General features: G+C 39.6%; 2 protein-coding genes across 3 annotated transcripts; both read right to left on the bottom strand.

Moving 5' to 3' along the window:
* Positions 1-8,245: 8,245 nt before the first annotated feature.
* LOC102702363 (uric acid degradation bifunctional protein TTL) lies at positions 8,246-11,827 on the bottom strand. Of its 2 annotated transcripts, none has more exons than XM_015835651.2 (6): positions 11,573-11,827; positions 11,383-11,456; positions 10,728-10,785; positions 10,541-10,642; positions 9,938-10,091; positions 8,246-8,904 (listed from the first exon to the last, which is right to left on the bottom strand). In XM_015835651.2, exons 1-6 carry the CDS (start codon positions 11,714-11,716, stop codon positions 8,441-8,443), a joined length of 996 nt encoding a protein of 331 aa, XP_015691137.2. In that variant the 5' UTR covers positions 11,717-11,827; the 3' UTR covers positions 8,246-8,440. The 2 variants fall into 2 exon arrangements, with proteins under 2 accessions (XP_015691137.2, XP_040378006.1); XM_040522072.1 differs by having other exon boundaries at positions 8,246-8,829; positions 11,573-11,825.
* Positions 11,828-12,606: 779 nt separating this feature from the next.
* Positions 12,607-14,870, bottom strand: LOC102710569 (histone H3.3). The gene is made up of 5 exons (XM_006650093.3): positions 14,743-14,870; positions 13,560-13,631; positions 13,397-13,473; positions 13,219-13,309; positions 12,607-13,122 (listed from the first exon to the last, which is right to left on the bottom strand). The coding sequence occupies exons 2-5, from the start codon at positions 13,629-13,631 to the stop codon at positions 12,952-12,954; spliced, it is 411 nt and encodes a 136-aa protein (XP_006650156.1). The 5' UTR covers positions 14,743-14,870; the 3' UTR covers positions 12,607-12,951.
* Positions 14,871-16,886: the final 2,016 nt, after the last annotated feature.

Genomic DNA, 16,886 nt, shown 5'->3' with positions numbered 1-16,886 from the left:
GGGTGCCATGGAGGCGGAGGCGGAGGTGGAGGTCGAGGTGGGGGTGATGGCGAGAGGAAAAAATAATATGGGGGAGGGCGGGAGAGTGGAGACGTGCGAGGAGTGACGTGTGAAACGGCTCGGAGGCACAGAGCTATCACGATTTAGCCTGCGTTCGGCGTGACGAGGATCCTTAAAATAACTCTCTTATAAAAAATTTTTATAAAAAATATGCCGTTTAGAACTCCCTTCATATTTTTATATATGACGTCGTTGACTTTTAGATTCACGTTTAACCACTCGTCTTATTTAAATTTATATTCAAATATGTAAAATTATAAGACATATTTAAAGTTACTATAATAATAAATCATATTATAGTAAAATAATTATATAATTATGTAATTTTTTGAATAAGACGAATGGTCAAACATGGACATAAAAGTCAACGGTGTCATATAAAAAATATGAACGGAGTAGTTCGGAAAGCGTATAAAAATATGGAGAGAGTAGTTCGGAAAGCGTACCTGCGAGAAGGATAAGTTAATAACCGGACGAACGGGGCCTACACGGTTCTCTCAAAAGAAAAAAAAAACTCCTGTACACGGTAGAGGTAATTAAGGTGGGAGAAAATACGAGTGATTGAGACTTGGCATACGAACAGAGGAGTCCGTCATTGTTAGTACACATACTTCCACTCACAAATAATTGTCGTAAAAAAGCAAATCAAAAACAATTATTCCAGCTTTTTTAATTGACGAGACGGTTTCTTTTAGATGACCATTTGTCTTATTTAAAAAATTATATAATTATTAAATATATTTTATAATTTTATTTATTACTCTGGTAAATTTAAGTATAATTTATAATTTTACATATTTGGAAAAAGAATTTAAGTAAGCGGTGTCAATTAAAAAAAAGGAATATGTAGATGTAATATTGTTGTAAAATTAGCGTAATGCTGGCTGCAGTTACTTCTGTCGTTGGGGATGAACTGGCAAATGAACTGGCGAGACGGTTTCTTTTGGATGACCATTTGTCTTATTTAAAAATTATATAATTATTAAATTTAATAATTTATTTATTACTCTGGTAAATTTAAGTATAATTTATAATTTTACATATTTGGAAAAAAAATTTAAGTAAGCGGTGTCAATTAAAAAAGGGAATATGTAGATGTAATATTGTTGTAAAATTAGCGTAATGCTGGCTGCAGTTACTTCTGTCGTTGGGGATGAACTAGCGAGACGGTTTCTTTTGGATGACCATTTGTCTTATTTAAAAAATTATATAATTTTATTTATTACTCTGGTAAATTTAAGTATAATTTATAATTTTACATATTTGGAAAAAGAATTTAAGTAAGCGGTGTCAATTAAAAAAAAGGAATATGTAGATGTAATATTGTTGTAAAATTAGCGTAATGCTGGCTGCAGTTACTTCTGTTGTTGGGGATGAACTGGCTCCGTTCTATAGGGAGGGAGGAACTAAGAACTTCCATGCTTTACTGTGAACACACTGGGGTTTTTTTTTACTAAAAATTCTTTAAAAGTTTCTGTAGACGTATTAATTTATTTTTTAAGTTTATAATATAGTTAATACTTATTTATTCCCCTACTAATGAGATACATTTTACGTATCTTTTGCCTTTACCCACTCTGAAACAGTGAAACCCACTTTAATTAGAGTTGATTTCTAACGATCAAACAAAATAGGAGGGCTACGTGATTTTTTTTTAAGATAATGGAATTCCTTTACTTCAACCAAACTACAAACTACAAACAGTTATTATAGAGGTCACAGGTAGACAGACTGTACTTTAAAAAATAACTTGACAAAAACAGAAAATTACTAACATCAGCCAAAATATTGAGAAAGCACTATTGCTAAGCTCACATATATGATGGGCTAACTGGATGGTGTTGTCCGTTGATCATTGTTCTTTTGCAAAATAACACCAACGGTTTTCCAAAAAAATACATTTTCAGAATTGTTCTTTTGCATTGTCCAATAAGATTTTTAGCTGTGGGATACGTTGATCATTCCAATATATAACTAAAAGTTGACTTCCAATAAAAAAACCAGTTCATCCCAATATTCCAAATAAAAGCACAAACGAAAAATCGCTCCCTCTTTTACACATTAAACGAAAAATTGGTCATTAAATGTCTATATATAGGCTAGTGAGGGTGATCGCTATAGCATTAACAGCTAGAAATGCTTTCACCTTCTTTTCTCATCTGTGACTCACTTTATTTTATATTCTATCCATAAAAGGGTGTGGAGTTTTCTACTCGCTTATGGTAGGTCCCACCTATATAGATCAGTCTTTACGATTGCATTCTTTGCCCTAGAAAGTATTATATGCTAGTTTCAAAATTTGAACTATTAAAACTTATTTTGAAATTGACTTTAGGGTTTTCATCGTATTTTCTTTTTCAATGTTGCTTTTTATGTCGTGGAGAACACAAATATAAATGTTTTAACTATAAGTTATTTTTTCTCACAGATATATCATTTTTTGTATTATCGGCAATTTGGCCAACTGACTGGACCGTTAAATGATTGCTAAAAGTGAATACAAATTTAAGAGGTACTCGCTTTGTTTCAAAATATAAGATGTAACCACTTTACTCCTATTTTCAAAAATATAAGGTGTACATTATTTACATTGCTACATACATTGCTAAAATAATAAACTAAAATAAAAATAGATAGCATGCATTGGCTGGTTTGTACTGAGTAAATATATGCTTAAATGTTCTTTGTTCTTTGTATACAAGGTGATTGTACATTATATTTTGAAACGAGCGAGCACCTGCGAAGCAGCTATGTTTGATGAATAACATCGTTACCATCGACCAACAAGAGAAAATAGTTGTTTTTCTCGAAGGACCTGCTTCATTGGAGATACCTGTTTGGATATGACAACTAGAGAAAATTAATTCTCGATGGAGAGAGGGTAGTATCAGGGGATTATAGGATCTGCAATTTGTTGACTTTGTTAATTCGAGAGTAAGCCAAAGTGTTCAGTGCCATACTAACTGCTAGCAACATGCATGTGTGGTTAGGCAAAGTCAAACCCTTCTTGTGGTTGGTGATTAGCCGTGGTGTCGTGGATGGAGACATTTTATCCTTTTCAACACCAAACTTAACTCATCATTTAATAATAAGACAATAATTAATATATATTACTTGAACACACACCTAACTTCATTTCCCCACATCTAGCTCCCCCGGGAGTTCACATGGAATAGAAGTAATCTCCCGCACGGCATATATTGTTTTCTTTTAATTAATCTTGAGTGCATGCGTGATTATAGTAGTAGACTGATAAGAAACATTTAGGGGTTTTCTGGCTAGCTCCACGAGATGATGGGCTAGCTGGCATAAGTCCGAAGTCTCACTTCTATCTATTTAATTGTATTAGATTATTTCATAATATCTAAGTTTAGTGATTCAGAACATCCCTAACAATTCATCTAAATTAATTTGGTCATTTATATTTTCATTTAGATGAACATCTAAAATAGTTTTATCCTTCATATCTCTCTGTACTTACTCTAGTAGATCATCCATATATGACATCCTCCATATTTCTTTAGTGGATAGAGAGAGAACATTGAAATATTTAGTTTCTATCTTAATATGGATGACTTCTAAAAATAGAAGATAATTATCTGTCATTTTCTAAAAATAGAAGATAATCGCATTTCTGTTTAATATCTGATAAAATGAATCTTGGTTTTTGCTTTCCTTCTACGTAATGGGCCTTGGCGAGGGGGGGGGGGGGGGGGACACGTTGATTGGTATCGGTCTTCTTTAGATAGGCATGTTCTAGATGAACGAATTTCATTTCAGTACGTAGACACTTTCCATTTCAATTGAATAATACAATTGGAGGAAATTTTACACAGAATTACATTACGATTAATGGATGTGATTCCAACATTGTATCCATATGGCTAGGTCTGTTGTGTTTGAGCAACTCCTTTTTCTCTCCTCTTTTGGCTGAATGACAGCGATATGGGTGACCATTACAAGTGGTTTCTTCTTTTCATTCCTATCGAGTATATCGAAGTAAAGTCCACTTTTTTAACATGGAATGAGAAAAGAGGAGTTTCCATAACGAGAAAAATTCTCTACATGCCACTTGAAAGTCATCAAATACCCTATATACCATTCAGAAAATTTGAGTGCCTTCCGTGCCATCAAATATTATTTTGCATCCATTCAACAAACACGTCTAAGGCCGTGTTAGTTTGATGATTACTAATCCGACACGAAAAATATGATTAATTAATTATTTATAAAAAAATAAAAATAGATTAATATGATTTTTTAAAGTAATTTTTCTATAGAAAATTTTCATAAAAAAACATAATGTTTAGCAGTTTGAAAAGCGTATACGTGAAAAACGAAGGAACTTAGGTAAATACGGGGGTGATGCACTGGTGATGAACGCAGCCTAAGGCATCTTAGAAAGCATGTGAAAGTAACTTTGACAAATGACAACAAAGGGCAATGATACGCTTTCTGAAAAAATGGATTTTAATACCTCAAAGGGTACGTCGCCTAATTTTTACGTGTTATCTAAATAGTTATAGAAAATAAAAAATTAATAAGATAGAGTAATATGTAATAAATCATCCCCACATACATGCGTGTCCAAATTCGACCTCTGTCAATCGGAGAAGAAAGAACAAATTAAAATTAAATTATGAGTAGCATGCGCATATTCACATCATATTTGTTTTTTTTGGTGAGTTATAAAATGCCTTCGTATTGTATAATTGTTTGGTGATGCATCACATACTAATATATTTTGTCTTTTGCTATAATCATTTAGATGGCATATAAGAGACGAGGAGACTTCCTTTTAGGATTTTAAATAGTTCTTGTTTAAGGAAAATAAATTATAATCTCTTCAAAGGATATCCTCGTATTTTTGCATATCGTCCAAATAATTACAAAAAATTAAAAAATAATAAGATATTAATATTAATATATCAATTTTTTTAGACAGGCATGTCCAAATTTAACCTCTATAAATCATAAACCATAGAAAGAATTGAAAGACCCTCCTTAAAACCCTCGACCGGCCATAGGATCCAGAGGACCGTTTTGGCGACTTGTTCACAACGAAATGGCACGACGTCCCTCCGATCGGATCGTGTTCAAGGGGTGCAGATACGACGGTGCAGCACCGAAGCAGAGCTAAGAATTAGATGGGGGATACACCGGGGATCGCTGTATCTCTAACAGACAGCCTAAATTAAACTCTCCAAATACATATTTAGCCACTCCCCATTTTATTTGGTCACTTAAATTCGTTTTTTTAGTCAAACAGTCTTTCCATATCTCCTTTCTATTTTGAGTCTATAACGTTAGGACCCCACCCTGTCAGCCTCTTCTTTTTTTTCTCTCCCTCCCCCCTCTCTCTCTCGCTCTTTATTTTTTCACTTTCTCTATTTCCCTTTGCTTTTCTTCCTCTCAGTCGAGTGAGGCAAGCGGCAGCACAGGCAGACGTCGGGGCGGCGCAGCGCCGGAGGGGGTAGGCGCGGGGAGGCGGAAGACAGGGCGGCGCGGGGAAGGGGGCGATGGCGGCCGCCCGGATGCAACGGCGAGGGCGGTGGCCGCTCGGATGCAGCGGCGACGGCGATGGTCGCGGAAGGGGGCGGCGGCGGTGGCTGCTTAGCGTGGGCGACGCCGATGGCCGCAACTGGGGACGGCGTGGCAGCGGCGACAGCTGGGGATGGCACCGGGCGGCGACGACTGGGGACGGCGCGGCGGCGGTTGGGGACGGCACCGGGCGGCGACAGGGGCTGGCCGGCCGGACAGCAGCCGTGGTGGCCCTTCTTCGGTGTCGTCGGCTTGAGCAAGTTGGTGGGCAGTAGCACTAGATTGCCTAGGGCGTTGGCCGGACGGCGGGGGGCTGGCCGAGGGGCGCGGCGGTAGGACCTCCAGGGCAGGAGATGGCAGCTTCCGAGGGGAGGGGCAGGGGCTAGGAGAGAGATGGTGGAGTGTGGGCCCCCACAGATGGCAACCCTGATTTGGCTGGCCATCTTTGTTAAGTGGGGAGGCTAATTTAGCCAGCCATTTGGTCATTTCGTTGGAGTACGTTTTTTAGCCAAAATAACTAAATTTTAGCTTGGTCAATCATTTACCCAGGATGTTGGAGATGCCCTGATGCTCCTCGCCATCGCCGTCGCGCCCAGGGGAAAGGGGCGCCGCCGCTGTCACTGCCGTGGCGCCGATCGAGGGACGCATGGAAGGGAGCGATGTTGATCGCCGGATTCGTCTTACTATTTCATTTTGGTCCTTTTGCTTTCTGGATATTACAAGCGAACTTCTTTATTTGTTTGATTTCTCTCGTATCTAAGCCCTTGGTTTTTCTAAGTTAGTTTCAGAAAAACACATGTACTATGAATCAAGATTTAGAAAACTTAGGTGTGTTGTATCTTCGCTTCGCTTCACATCGTAAGACTTTCTAGCATTTGACTAGGTTCACATGGATACAAATAAATCTAAACACATATATAAATAATATATTAATATATAGATGAATCTATGCATAGCCAATACATCTTATAATATGAAATAGACCGAGTAACAAATAAACATAGGTATTATGGTCATAAATTTTATAAAACCATACTTTTTACCAAATATGAGTTATAAAATTACATATAAAATTATAACAGATTTGTAAGTTTTTTATACATCATATACAAGTTGTAGATATCTAATACTCTCTCTATTTCATAATGTAAGATGTTTGACTTTTTTGATTGCAATGTTTGATCATTTGTCTTATTGAAAACATTATGGAAATATCATTTATTTTGCTTGTGACTTACTTTATTATAAAAAAAACTTTAAGCACAACTTATCATTTTTTATATTTATACTAAATTTTTGAATAAGACGAATGGTCAAACGTTACAACCAAAAAGTCAAACATCTTACATTATAAAACGGAGGTGGTATTAATTATTTTATTTTGCTTTAGACCAAATTAAATTGGTTAATAGTGTGGTTTACAAAGATTTTTGGACCATAATACGTGGAGTTCTGTCACATAATGAAACCATTAGGCCACGGTACATGTAGTCTTGAGATATTTACTCTAATTTTTTATGTGTATATAGTTCAGCTTATTGTTCTACCGTGACTTTTATTCTGACTAGAGTAGACCACGCGTGATGCGCGCATAACCACTCGACTTGCAAAATATAAAATTATTAAATACCGATAAATATGTATGCAGTCCTAATTGAAATGTGCAGTTAACTAATTTTATTAATTATATATTGGTTGAGTTTAGGAGATAAAATATATCATAGGAATGTAGTGGAAAAGCAGCAAACTCTATACATTTAGGCGTAAAAAAAAGAAGGGGCTACCTTCGTAGAGTGATAGCCGAAGCGCGATGCACGCATAACTAATCGATCTATAAAATTTGAATGTATTATTATTTGTATAATATTGTCAATCATCTATAAAGATTAAAGGATTGTTAGTGGATTATAAAATATAAATGTAGCATAAAAATTATAGTAATTTGAGTGAATAGCATTACACATCAAAATATAATAATGTTTGGCCATCAAATAATAATTTGATATTGTTTAGCAAAAACGCAATCAGCAGCTTTATATAGCATTGAATAGTCACAGTGAAAGACAACAATCAAGCAAAAAGCCAAGCACGCAGTAAACAAACGCAGTAAAAAAGCAGCATGTGCGTGTCGAGCAATGGAGGCGGCCACGCCAGTGAAAAATTCAGAGGGAGCTCCATTTCCAGCTATTATACATACTTTAGATTTCTGATATTGTCCCGGTCTATAAGACGCGCTCCATCCTTCAAATTATTCAACTAAAATATTCCCTGCATACCATATTTTCAAAACAAACGTTCCACCCAAATAATTACAGAACACTATTCAACTAAAATATGTTTTTCCTCTAAATAAAGTTTTTGACACATCATATACAAGTTGGACTTAAGATTTCTGATAATGTAGTTTATGTCTATATCTATCTAGTAATCTTTTCACGAACTTAAAGCACTTTACGAGTTTTCACTTTTGAGAGTTCTCACTAGATATTCTGCAGTACATCTTTCCAAATGCGATAGTATGTTTATCTGCGACTCGGAGTCTTGGGTGATTACACAGAATTACATATTAGTATAATCCACCTGGTAAGTGGCATGTGTCGTACCAAACCAAACGCAGAAGTATATATTAATGTAGACATCAAGCTTCTGTACATTTTAGTACATCAAATTTATTCTTATATCATAATGTCAGTGCACGTAAGCATCCAAAACCCTTGCGACCAAAGTAGAGTTGTTTTCCGATGGAATATTCCAAGAGGTAAATAAAAATACACATGAACTTTTTCAGATGGAATATGCAGCATTTCAGACTTATGGGGCACATACTAATGTTGACAGCTTAGCTGCCACGGTAGGTGGTGAATGAAAAAGGAGAATGCAACAGAGGGACATGGAAATGCTCGGTCGTCTGGTTCTTCTTTATCTCAAATATGATGCTCACATAAGGGAAGAACCCTGAAGGTGCATACTTGCTGGTGTTGAAACTTATGCGGTAGAAACCAGGAGCCACTCTGTCGACAATGTCCATCAGTTGACCGCTGCGGCCATCATTGTTCGTAACTGATGAGCCCACAGTCGCCCACCCATTGAAATCTTGGTTGTTGAATGATGGGGGTGCTGATGCATCCTTCCACATCTCCAGGTGAACTTCGATCCCTGATGCTGGCGATCCACGAGCAACATCCAAAACATGGGTTGTGATGGGAGGGCGAGTTCGGTTGGAGCTACCTGTAAGTTCAGTAGCTTTATTGGCAGAATGCTGGGACAGAGCTCCAAGATGTGCTCCAATAATCCGCATGCGGTCTTTTGAACAATAAAATGGTAAGCAGCAGTATAACTGAATATAAATATATAAAACTAGTAGTAGTATGCTACATTCTACTCCCTCAATTTTATATTAAAATGAACTTTGGATTTGTCTTAAGTCAAATCTATTCAGGTTTGACCAAGTTTATAAAAAAACATACTAATCCACAACACTAAATTAGTTTCATTCAATCCACTATTGAATATTTTTTCTAGTATATTTATTTGTGTTGAAAATGTTATTATATTTTCCTATAAACTTGGTTAAACTCGAAGAGGTTTGACTTAGGAGTTAGGTCAAACCCAAGGTCACTTATAATATGAAACCAACTTAATTTCTCAATTGTTGTGTACAGGTTAATTGCAGCAACCAGTTCAACTTTCAAAAGTTGATGATAAGCTATGCCCAGGAGATGCCTTTCCAGCATATGGCTCAATTGCTCATTCAGCTAGTCATCAACTTAATTTCTTGTTTCAGTTACAGTTTTACATGCCAGGAGATAATCATATATATAAAAGAAAATGACCAGAGATCAACACTAAGCACAGTTGTTGCTTGTGATCATGTCAACGCTATGTTCATTAACATCAGACAAAAAAAAATTGCAACTACTAATATGTACAGTACTACAGTGCGCTTTTTTGCAAACTATATGAACCAAAATACTGGGTGCAACCAATTGTATATCTTTTTACTTTTTTAGTCAGAAAAAATAAGTTCCTTACGAATTGGACAAATGACTTCTTACTGGAAGAAAATACAATGTGTCAACCAATCAGGTGAAACCATAACCACAGAAAAACATATATTCAGAAAGATCAGAAATGCATGAGACAGCTCCTCGCTCAAAAATTAATGTTGACACAGGAATAAAACTATAGAGTTTCAAACATGGTAGCTTAAACAGACAGAAAGAATGATGCAAGTACCAACTTAATGAGGACCATTAGGATAGGTAACAAGAAAATCCTTAAACATGTGGAATAAAGAGCAGACGTTTACTAAAAGCAGATAAAATTGTTTCAGTACCTGCTGCTTTTTCCGATTGAATAGGACCTCCCACCACTGGAGGAGGAGCAACAGCCTCTGATGCAAAAAGTTTAGCAAGACGCAGTTCAGTTATCTTCAGCTCTTCCTGTGCTGCACCCTCAAGTTCAACAATTGGCCTATTTTCATAGCGCCTCTGCAAAAAGCAGTACAATATAAGATAACTTGAACAACGGAAAGGAAGGAATAATGTCAAGCTTAATGTACATGAAATTTTGGTCATGCTAAGCAATTGATAATCCAATTAACATGTATCGAGGAATAAATTGAACGTATGTGTCCCTAAGAAACAACTGAATTTAATGAGATTCCAGATTCATTCACAAAATGGTGTTACTTCCACTATTCTCATGTTACTGTTATTCCATAGGTCACACACAGTAACCCATTAGTCACAGAACACAAAACAATCATCTAATCAGATATTCTCATGTAAGACTTTCTAGCTTTGTCTAGATTTATATGGACACTAATGAATCTAGACACATATATAAATTATATACATTCATCGACGAATAAATTTAGACAAGACTAGAAAGTCTTACAATATGAAACGGAGGTAGTAGTAAAAGAAAATATGCAAACCTTAAGCTCAGCTAAGACCTCAGGGGCAGTCCTCCCAGACGCGCATATCATGAACACAAACCCGAACTTCTCCCTGTACCTGGCATTCCACTCTGCCAGCTCCTAGAGCAGGTGAAAGAAAAATACATTGAGCTTCCAAGTACTGTAAAGCATGCAAGAAAATGATAGTAAAATAAGGCTGCAGCACCTGTGCGGTTGAATCAGTGGCAGTTGAAAGCGCTGCCGATTGCTCCTCCTTGCACCACCTAATACCCCAAGAAAGCAAATCAAACCTTTCCTACACTCAAATAATGCAAGAGTTCCCAACTACTACCAATTAAGCTCATTAAGCTCTTTCTAGTTGTTCACCTGTGCACTTGTTGCTAAAAAACTACCCGGTGCTGTGTTTATCTGTTTGTTTATTGGCTAGTGTGATTTTGTATTTCAGAATAGACACACTTTGAGCTGCCCTACATTAGTTGGGGCAACATATGAGTTGTAGAGGTCTGTAAATTAAAGCAATAGGCGAGCACATTTGAAAAGCAGAAAGAACATACTACTGGTATTCGGCTATGCCTCCCTGTATGTAAAGTTGCAAACCATTACGGGCTTGTACAATTTGGTTAATTCGACGTTGATATTCAGATGGCGTACAGCTGCACCTGGTGATGGTCAAAACTGATTAGGGCCACAAAGGAGTGAATCTCTCACTAGGATGATTCAAACATGTTGAGCAATCCGCAATCTGGGGGAATTTCTTTGGAGCGCTCCTAATCAATCCGCAGACGGCTACAGCGACGACCAACGCACCGAAACATAAGCAAAGGAAGGATCGATGGGTGGGAGGGATGGAGATCACCGACTTGGAGACGGAGGAGGAGGTGGTGCCGATGGCCGGGTGCGCGGCGAAGGCCTCCAGCCACCCATTCACGTCCACCTTCGATCGGCAAATCGCGCGGCGACACATGAGCAGCGAGCATCATCAGTACAGGAGGAGAAATTAGGCGTACGGTGCGGGGAAGGGAGGGGGGATGGGGTCAACGGGCTACATACCTCGTTGAGCCAGATGCGGCGGGCGGCGAGGCGGGCGTCGGCGAGGGAGGCGAACGGGGAGGCGGCGGCCAGCGCGGCGGCGAAGCGGCGGCTCCCGTTCACGCGCAGCACGTCGTCGACGGACAGCTGCCCACGCGTGGCCATCTATCTCGGTGGGGTGGGGTGAGCTCCGGGCGGTGGCTCTGCCCTACTCTCTGGCTCGCGCCACTCTCCGATGGAACAAGAGGGGAGTGAGCAGGAGAGCTAAATCACTACTACTACTCTGTACTACTAATTACTCTGTACTAATGGACTTTGGCAACTACTATTGAGGAGTACGTCCCTGACATCTGCGAACTATTGATTACTTTCCTGACACCTGCTATTTGAATTATTTATTTGCGGTATTAAGAGCATAAAGGCATGTAAAAATAGTATTACTAGTTTTGACTCTTTCAATCGTCACACTTACACTTTCAATCGTCACATAAGTAAATTTAATTTAGTAACATAATCGTCACATAAGTAAATTTAGTAACGTGGAGAAAAAAAAGATAAGGAGAGAGAAAAACTGTTGTCATACATAACAACGGTCGACTCTTAACATTTATTAAAGAAAATTTTTTTCATGAGAATGTATAAAAAAATAGCGTAATAAAAAATTAGGTCACTTCCAAAATTAGGTCACTTCCAAAATTTTTTGCGAACCGAACGCTACATGAACGACTCAAAACTCCGCAGAAACACCATCCTGACAATATTCATTCACACATCAACTGTGCATAAAATGCTCATGCGAAATAAGCTTCACGACTCATGGACCACCAGGTTCACGAAACCACGGACTACCACCACAGTTTTTCTAGGTTGAAACATGAAACCACGGACTATATAACCATTAACAGACCACAGCAAAACTATCCTTACCATTGCTTAAACCTCCTCAGCTCAACAACAGTTTCCGATAACCATAACAAAACCATCCATACCGCAGCTTACATCCAGGTGAGTCCAAAAATTTGAATTCAAATGTTTGATACGCAAAAGACGAAACGTTTAAAAAATACACGAACGATGACACACATCACATTAACAGATTAAAGACAGATGAAAATTACAATGTAGCAGTATCTAGCCATGCACAGGGCCAAAGAGGCAGCATTGCTAGCCTGGAGTGACGCACACGAATCAGAGGCTAGCACAATACGGGACACACGGACGATAATCAAGTATTTATCCATCAATAAGAGATTACAGCACCATCATATAGTGCACAAGAGAGAGAAACTTATGTTCCACAAAACACACCCTACTCGGAATGTCCTTTATAAGCAAAAGATTAAACGACTACTAACACTAGAACACATGCTTCGTTTGTCAAAGGAATCGTCGAGGGGAATTTAAGCCCTCTCACCGCGAATCCTCCTGGCCAGCTGAATGTCCTTTGGCATGATGGTCACGCGCTTGGCGTGAATGGCGCACAGGTTGGTGTCCTCGAAGAGACCAACAAGGTATGCCTCCGCAGCTTCCTGGAGGGCAAGGACTGCATGGCTCTGGAAACGCAGATCAGTCTGCAAAACGAGGTCGTTTTCGATTGATCAGCCATCAAGCAATCCAAATTTCACACATGCAATCAAATTATGCCATGAAAAGTTCGAGGTTCCAACCTTGAAGTCCTGGGCGATTTCCCTAACAAGCCTCTGGAAGGGCAGCTTCCTGATCAAAAGCTCAGTGCTCTTCTGGTACTTGCGAATTTCACTGTTTAAGCACAATTATAGCAAAACGAATAAGCAAAAGCATGTCAAAAACCAAGAGGAAATACCATCTCAGGGATTTGATGCTAACCGGAGGGCAACAGTTCCAGGGCGGTAACGGTGGGGCTTCTTAACTCCTCCAGTGGTGGGAGCAGACTTACGTGCAGCCTGTGTGTATATGGTGTAAGTTCATCATCAGTGCAAATCAATGGATAGCTGACTAAATAGAAGGCACAGTATGAAAAGAATTATACCTTGGTGGCAAGCTGCTTCCTGGGTGCCTTTCCTCCTGTGGATTTACGAGCAGTCTGCTTGGTACGGGCCATCTGTGTCGTAAAAATGAAACATATTACGGACAGAAACATGTTGTGATAAAAATGTATCAAAATGCTTTTTTGACAAATAAAAATGCTAGTGTTGAAGCAAGCACTTTTTGTAAAAACATTATAGAAACAAGGAAAGAATCAGAAAATACACCATGCTAGAGCTCACTTAAACAACATGTCTGTACCAAAATTTTACAAGTTTCATTGAAAACATTCTTTTGAACTTAATTTATAGTTCTTGACCTGAAAAGTATCCCATCTCTGCAAACAAATTTAAATTGGATGTTTCAACTTTCAAGCAACAACTCTACTTAAGGATAAAAACCTGGAGTATAAATCTGTCCTTTTGCAACACAGTAAAATATACAGCATTGTATCAGTCACACTAGAATTGCATAAACATAGGAGTACCGTTAAACCACACTAGAATGCATTGTATCAGTCATCTCAATTCATGGGCATCCGTAAACCAACACAAAACAGAATTATGGGATAATAGCTTACAGTTACAGATCTAATAACAAGCTAATTAAAACTGTAGGACAAGAATAACTCAACTATAGAAAGCGCAAACTAATTATACCAAGTTAACAATGAACAATGACGTTCATATTCAACAAGTCGCGGTAGTAAAACAAATTCTAATTTGAACGACCATTACACATGGATTCCATGTTGCTACTATGCTAAGGCCAAGTTAATATCATGTCGAAAAGAGGCCAGCAGTAGCAGCAATAATAACCGGAACATCTAAATTCACCCGCGTAATTAAACAAACAATCATAATTCGCAACAAACACATAAATCCACTCCCCTACAATCCAAAGGGAAACCCTAAATGCAAGTTTAGGGGGCATATCCCTTATATTAATGGAAACCCTAGATTTTAAACGTTGCAGGTAAATAAGCTAAACCACCTAAAATTCACCAGTAGATCCCATCGGCGCTGCTATTAACCACCAAACTAGAGGGGTCACACAGCCCTAGAACATCAGACGTTCAGAAAAGTAACCGGCCTCAAGCGTAGTAGCCGGCCTCAAGCGTAGTAGCAGTAGTACCCAATACCCTCGAATCAGCGACACGGGGGACGAGAAGAGGAAGGGGAACTCACCTTACCTCTCTCTTCTTCCTCTCGCAAAGCGCCGCTCCTCTCCGGTCGCACGCTTCGAATCGGCGGTTGGGGGGTGGGGGGAGTAGACGCCCGCGCGAGGAGGAAGAAGCCGCAGAAAAATTGCCAAGCCAAGCGGCGGCCTCCTATTTATAGCGAGGAATCCCCGGTTGGTATATCCGCCCGCGCGCGGCTGCGCGGACGGCTCGGATCGCCCGCGGGTGTGTTTCCTCCGCCGCGATCGGACGGCCGCGGAGGCGGGTGGGGCCCGTGGGCCGTGGCCGGGGTCGTTCCCGCCGCGGATCGCCAGCGTGGATCCCAGGGCTCTGGTTGGCCCGAACTGGCGCGCCCTCGGATCGGGCGTGGGGAGGTCCCCACGTGTCAGAGCAGCGTGACGGGAGTGTGTGCGGTTCAGGTTGTGCGCTGCGCTTGCGGTGTGCCGACCCGTGCGGTGTAGCGTGGGAGTGGGAGAGGTCGGTTGTTGTGGTGTCGCTCTCTCTCGGCCGTTGGATTTGGTGGGGGCCATCCACGTGGCACGATGATGCTGGCTGACTGGCTCTTCTTTTTTCGGCATGTGCTGCAGTGCCGTTCGCATGAGGTGGGTTGCTGGCGGAAGATCTCCTACTCTATTCAGTAAAAAAGAAATGTTTTAGGACTTGATTAGTTCTAAAAACTTTTTTAAAAAAAACATCATATCAAATCAATAGACATCTAAATGAAAGATTAAATATACATAAACATTAAAACTAATTACACAGTTTTTACTCTATTTAGTAAAAACTTTTTTAAAAAACATCATATTGAATCTTTAGAAATCTTTTTTATAATTAGACTATGTTTAATACTTTAAATATGCGTGCAAAGATTTGTTGTGACGGTTTTGCAAAAGTTTTTGCAAACTAAACAAGCCCTTAGCACAAGTTCACACAAGTTAGGTATGTATGACACCATAACCACACTCAACTTAGCAAATAATATAATTTTGTTTATAGAATTTGTCCCACTTTCATACTTTTGCCGCAGTTACCACGTTATCGTATGGTAAGGAAAACCCTGACCTATTTTTAAAAAAGCAGTAGTATATGGCCTAACAGCATCTACAACAGGATAGCTATTAGCCTCTCTAAGCTAAAATTTAACCACTTAAAAGTAAAAAACGCGCTCCAACAGATTAGCCAGGGCCATCCAGCTGGCCAAACACACTCACTCGCTCGCCAAATTTGGCCAGCCTTTGCCCAGCCCACATGACTTGCCAAACAGTGGGCCCCACGTACTGCTACTACTAAGCCGAGAACCACAGGGTGCGTGACGCCATCACCGCCAAGCTCGTCGACTACCTCGCCCGCGCCGAGGAGATCCAAGAGGTGGAGCGACGTCTCCAGGCTGGACGACGCTAAGCAGTCGCCGCAAGAGGTCGTCGCCTCTACCGCGGCTACCGTCCCTCGTCGTCGCCGCGCTACCGGCACCGTCCGCGTCGACCGCCGCCGCCACACGTAGTGTTGCGCCTTTCCAGCTCCTCCCCGCGCCGCGCCGCCGCCCACGCCATCCCCGGCCATGGCCACTGCCGCACGGCTCGATGCCCGGCGCTGTCCGCAGCCGCGGCCGCGGCCATCCGCACCGCTGCCTCCCCGAGATGCGTAGGCTAGAAGGAAAGAAAGGGGAAAGAAAGAAAGAAAGAGAAGGAAGAAGGGGAACGAGAGGGAGGGAGAAAAGGAGAGAGGCTGACATGTGGGTGCAATTTTATTTTAGAGATGATTAATAGAGAGTATGTTAACTAAACATCTAGTTTGATTGGTCAAATCAGATGGAGAGTTGACTATATGGCTGTTCGGAGAGTGTAATTTGGAGAGACGGTTGGAGATGCTCTAATTGTTTCTCTTTTAAAAGACCAAACATAACATTTATAAATAAAAAATAATTTATGAATAAAAATTTATTTATATGTATTTTATTGATCTAAATAGAAGATGACAAATAAATTTTAATAAGAAAACTCCAAAATCAAAATCACCTTCAAATTTAAGATTAGAAAATTTAAATTTTGGCTTATAAACATAAGCAAAAGTTGTATTATTAGTAAGGATTTCTTTAAAAAAAGTATCACGGATAAAAAAAATTGGAACATGTTGTACGTACGAATTCGTTCG

The sequence above is a fragment of the Oryza brachyantha genome, chromosome 3 (genome assembly GCF_000231095.2).
Source record: "Oryza brachyantha chromosome 3, ObraRS2, whole genome shotgun sequence".
Lineage (NCBI taxonomy): Eukaryota > Viridiplantae > Streptophyta > Magnoliopsida > Poales > Poaceae > Oryza > Oryza brachyantha.
The sequence above is the reverse complement of the archived record's forward strand: the minus strand, read 5'-3'. Positions and strand labels throughout refer to the sequence as shown.

Bases quoted from the DNA above. Each gene is read 5' to 3' on its own strand.
- LOC102702363 (XM_015835651.2), bottom strand. From the start codon at position 11,716: ATGGCCACGCGTGGGCAGCTGTCCGTCGACGACGTGCTGCGCGTGAAC. The intron at 11,457-11,572 runs GTATGTAGCCCG...TGCCGATCGAAG, and splicing joins GCCGCATCTGGCTCAACGAG to GTGGACGTGAATGGGTGGCT. The intron at 10,786-11,382 runs GTCGGTGATCTC...TTGGGGTATTAG, and splicing joins ACCTCCTCCTCCGTCTCCAA to GTGGTGCAAGGAGGAGCAAT.
- LOC102710569 (XM_006650093.3), bottom strand. From the start codon at position 13,631: ATGGCCCGTACCAAGCAGACTGCTCGTAAATCCACAGGAGGAAAGGCA. The intron at 13,474-13,559 runs GTATAATTCTTT...ATATACACACAG, and splicing joins GGAAGCAGCTTGCCACCAAG to GCTGCACGTAAGTCTGCTCC. The intron at 13,123-13,218 runs GTTGGAACCTCG...CTCGTTTTGCAG, and splicing joins AAATCGCCCAGGACTTCAAG to ACTGATCTGCGTTTCCAGAG.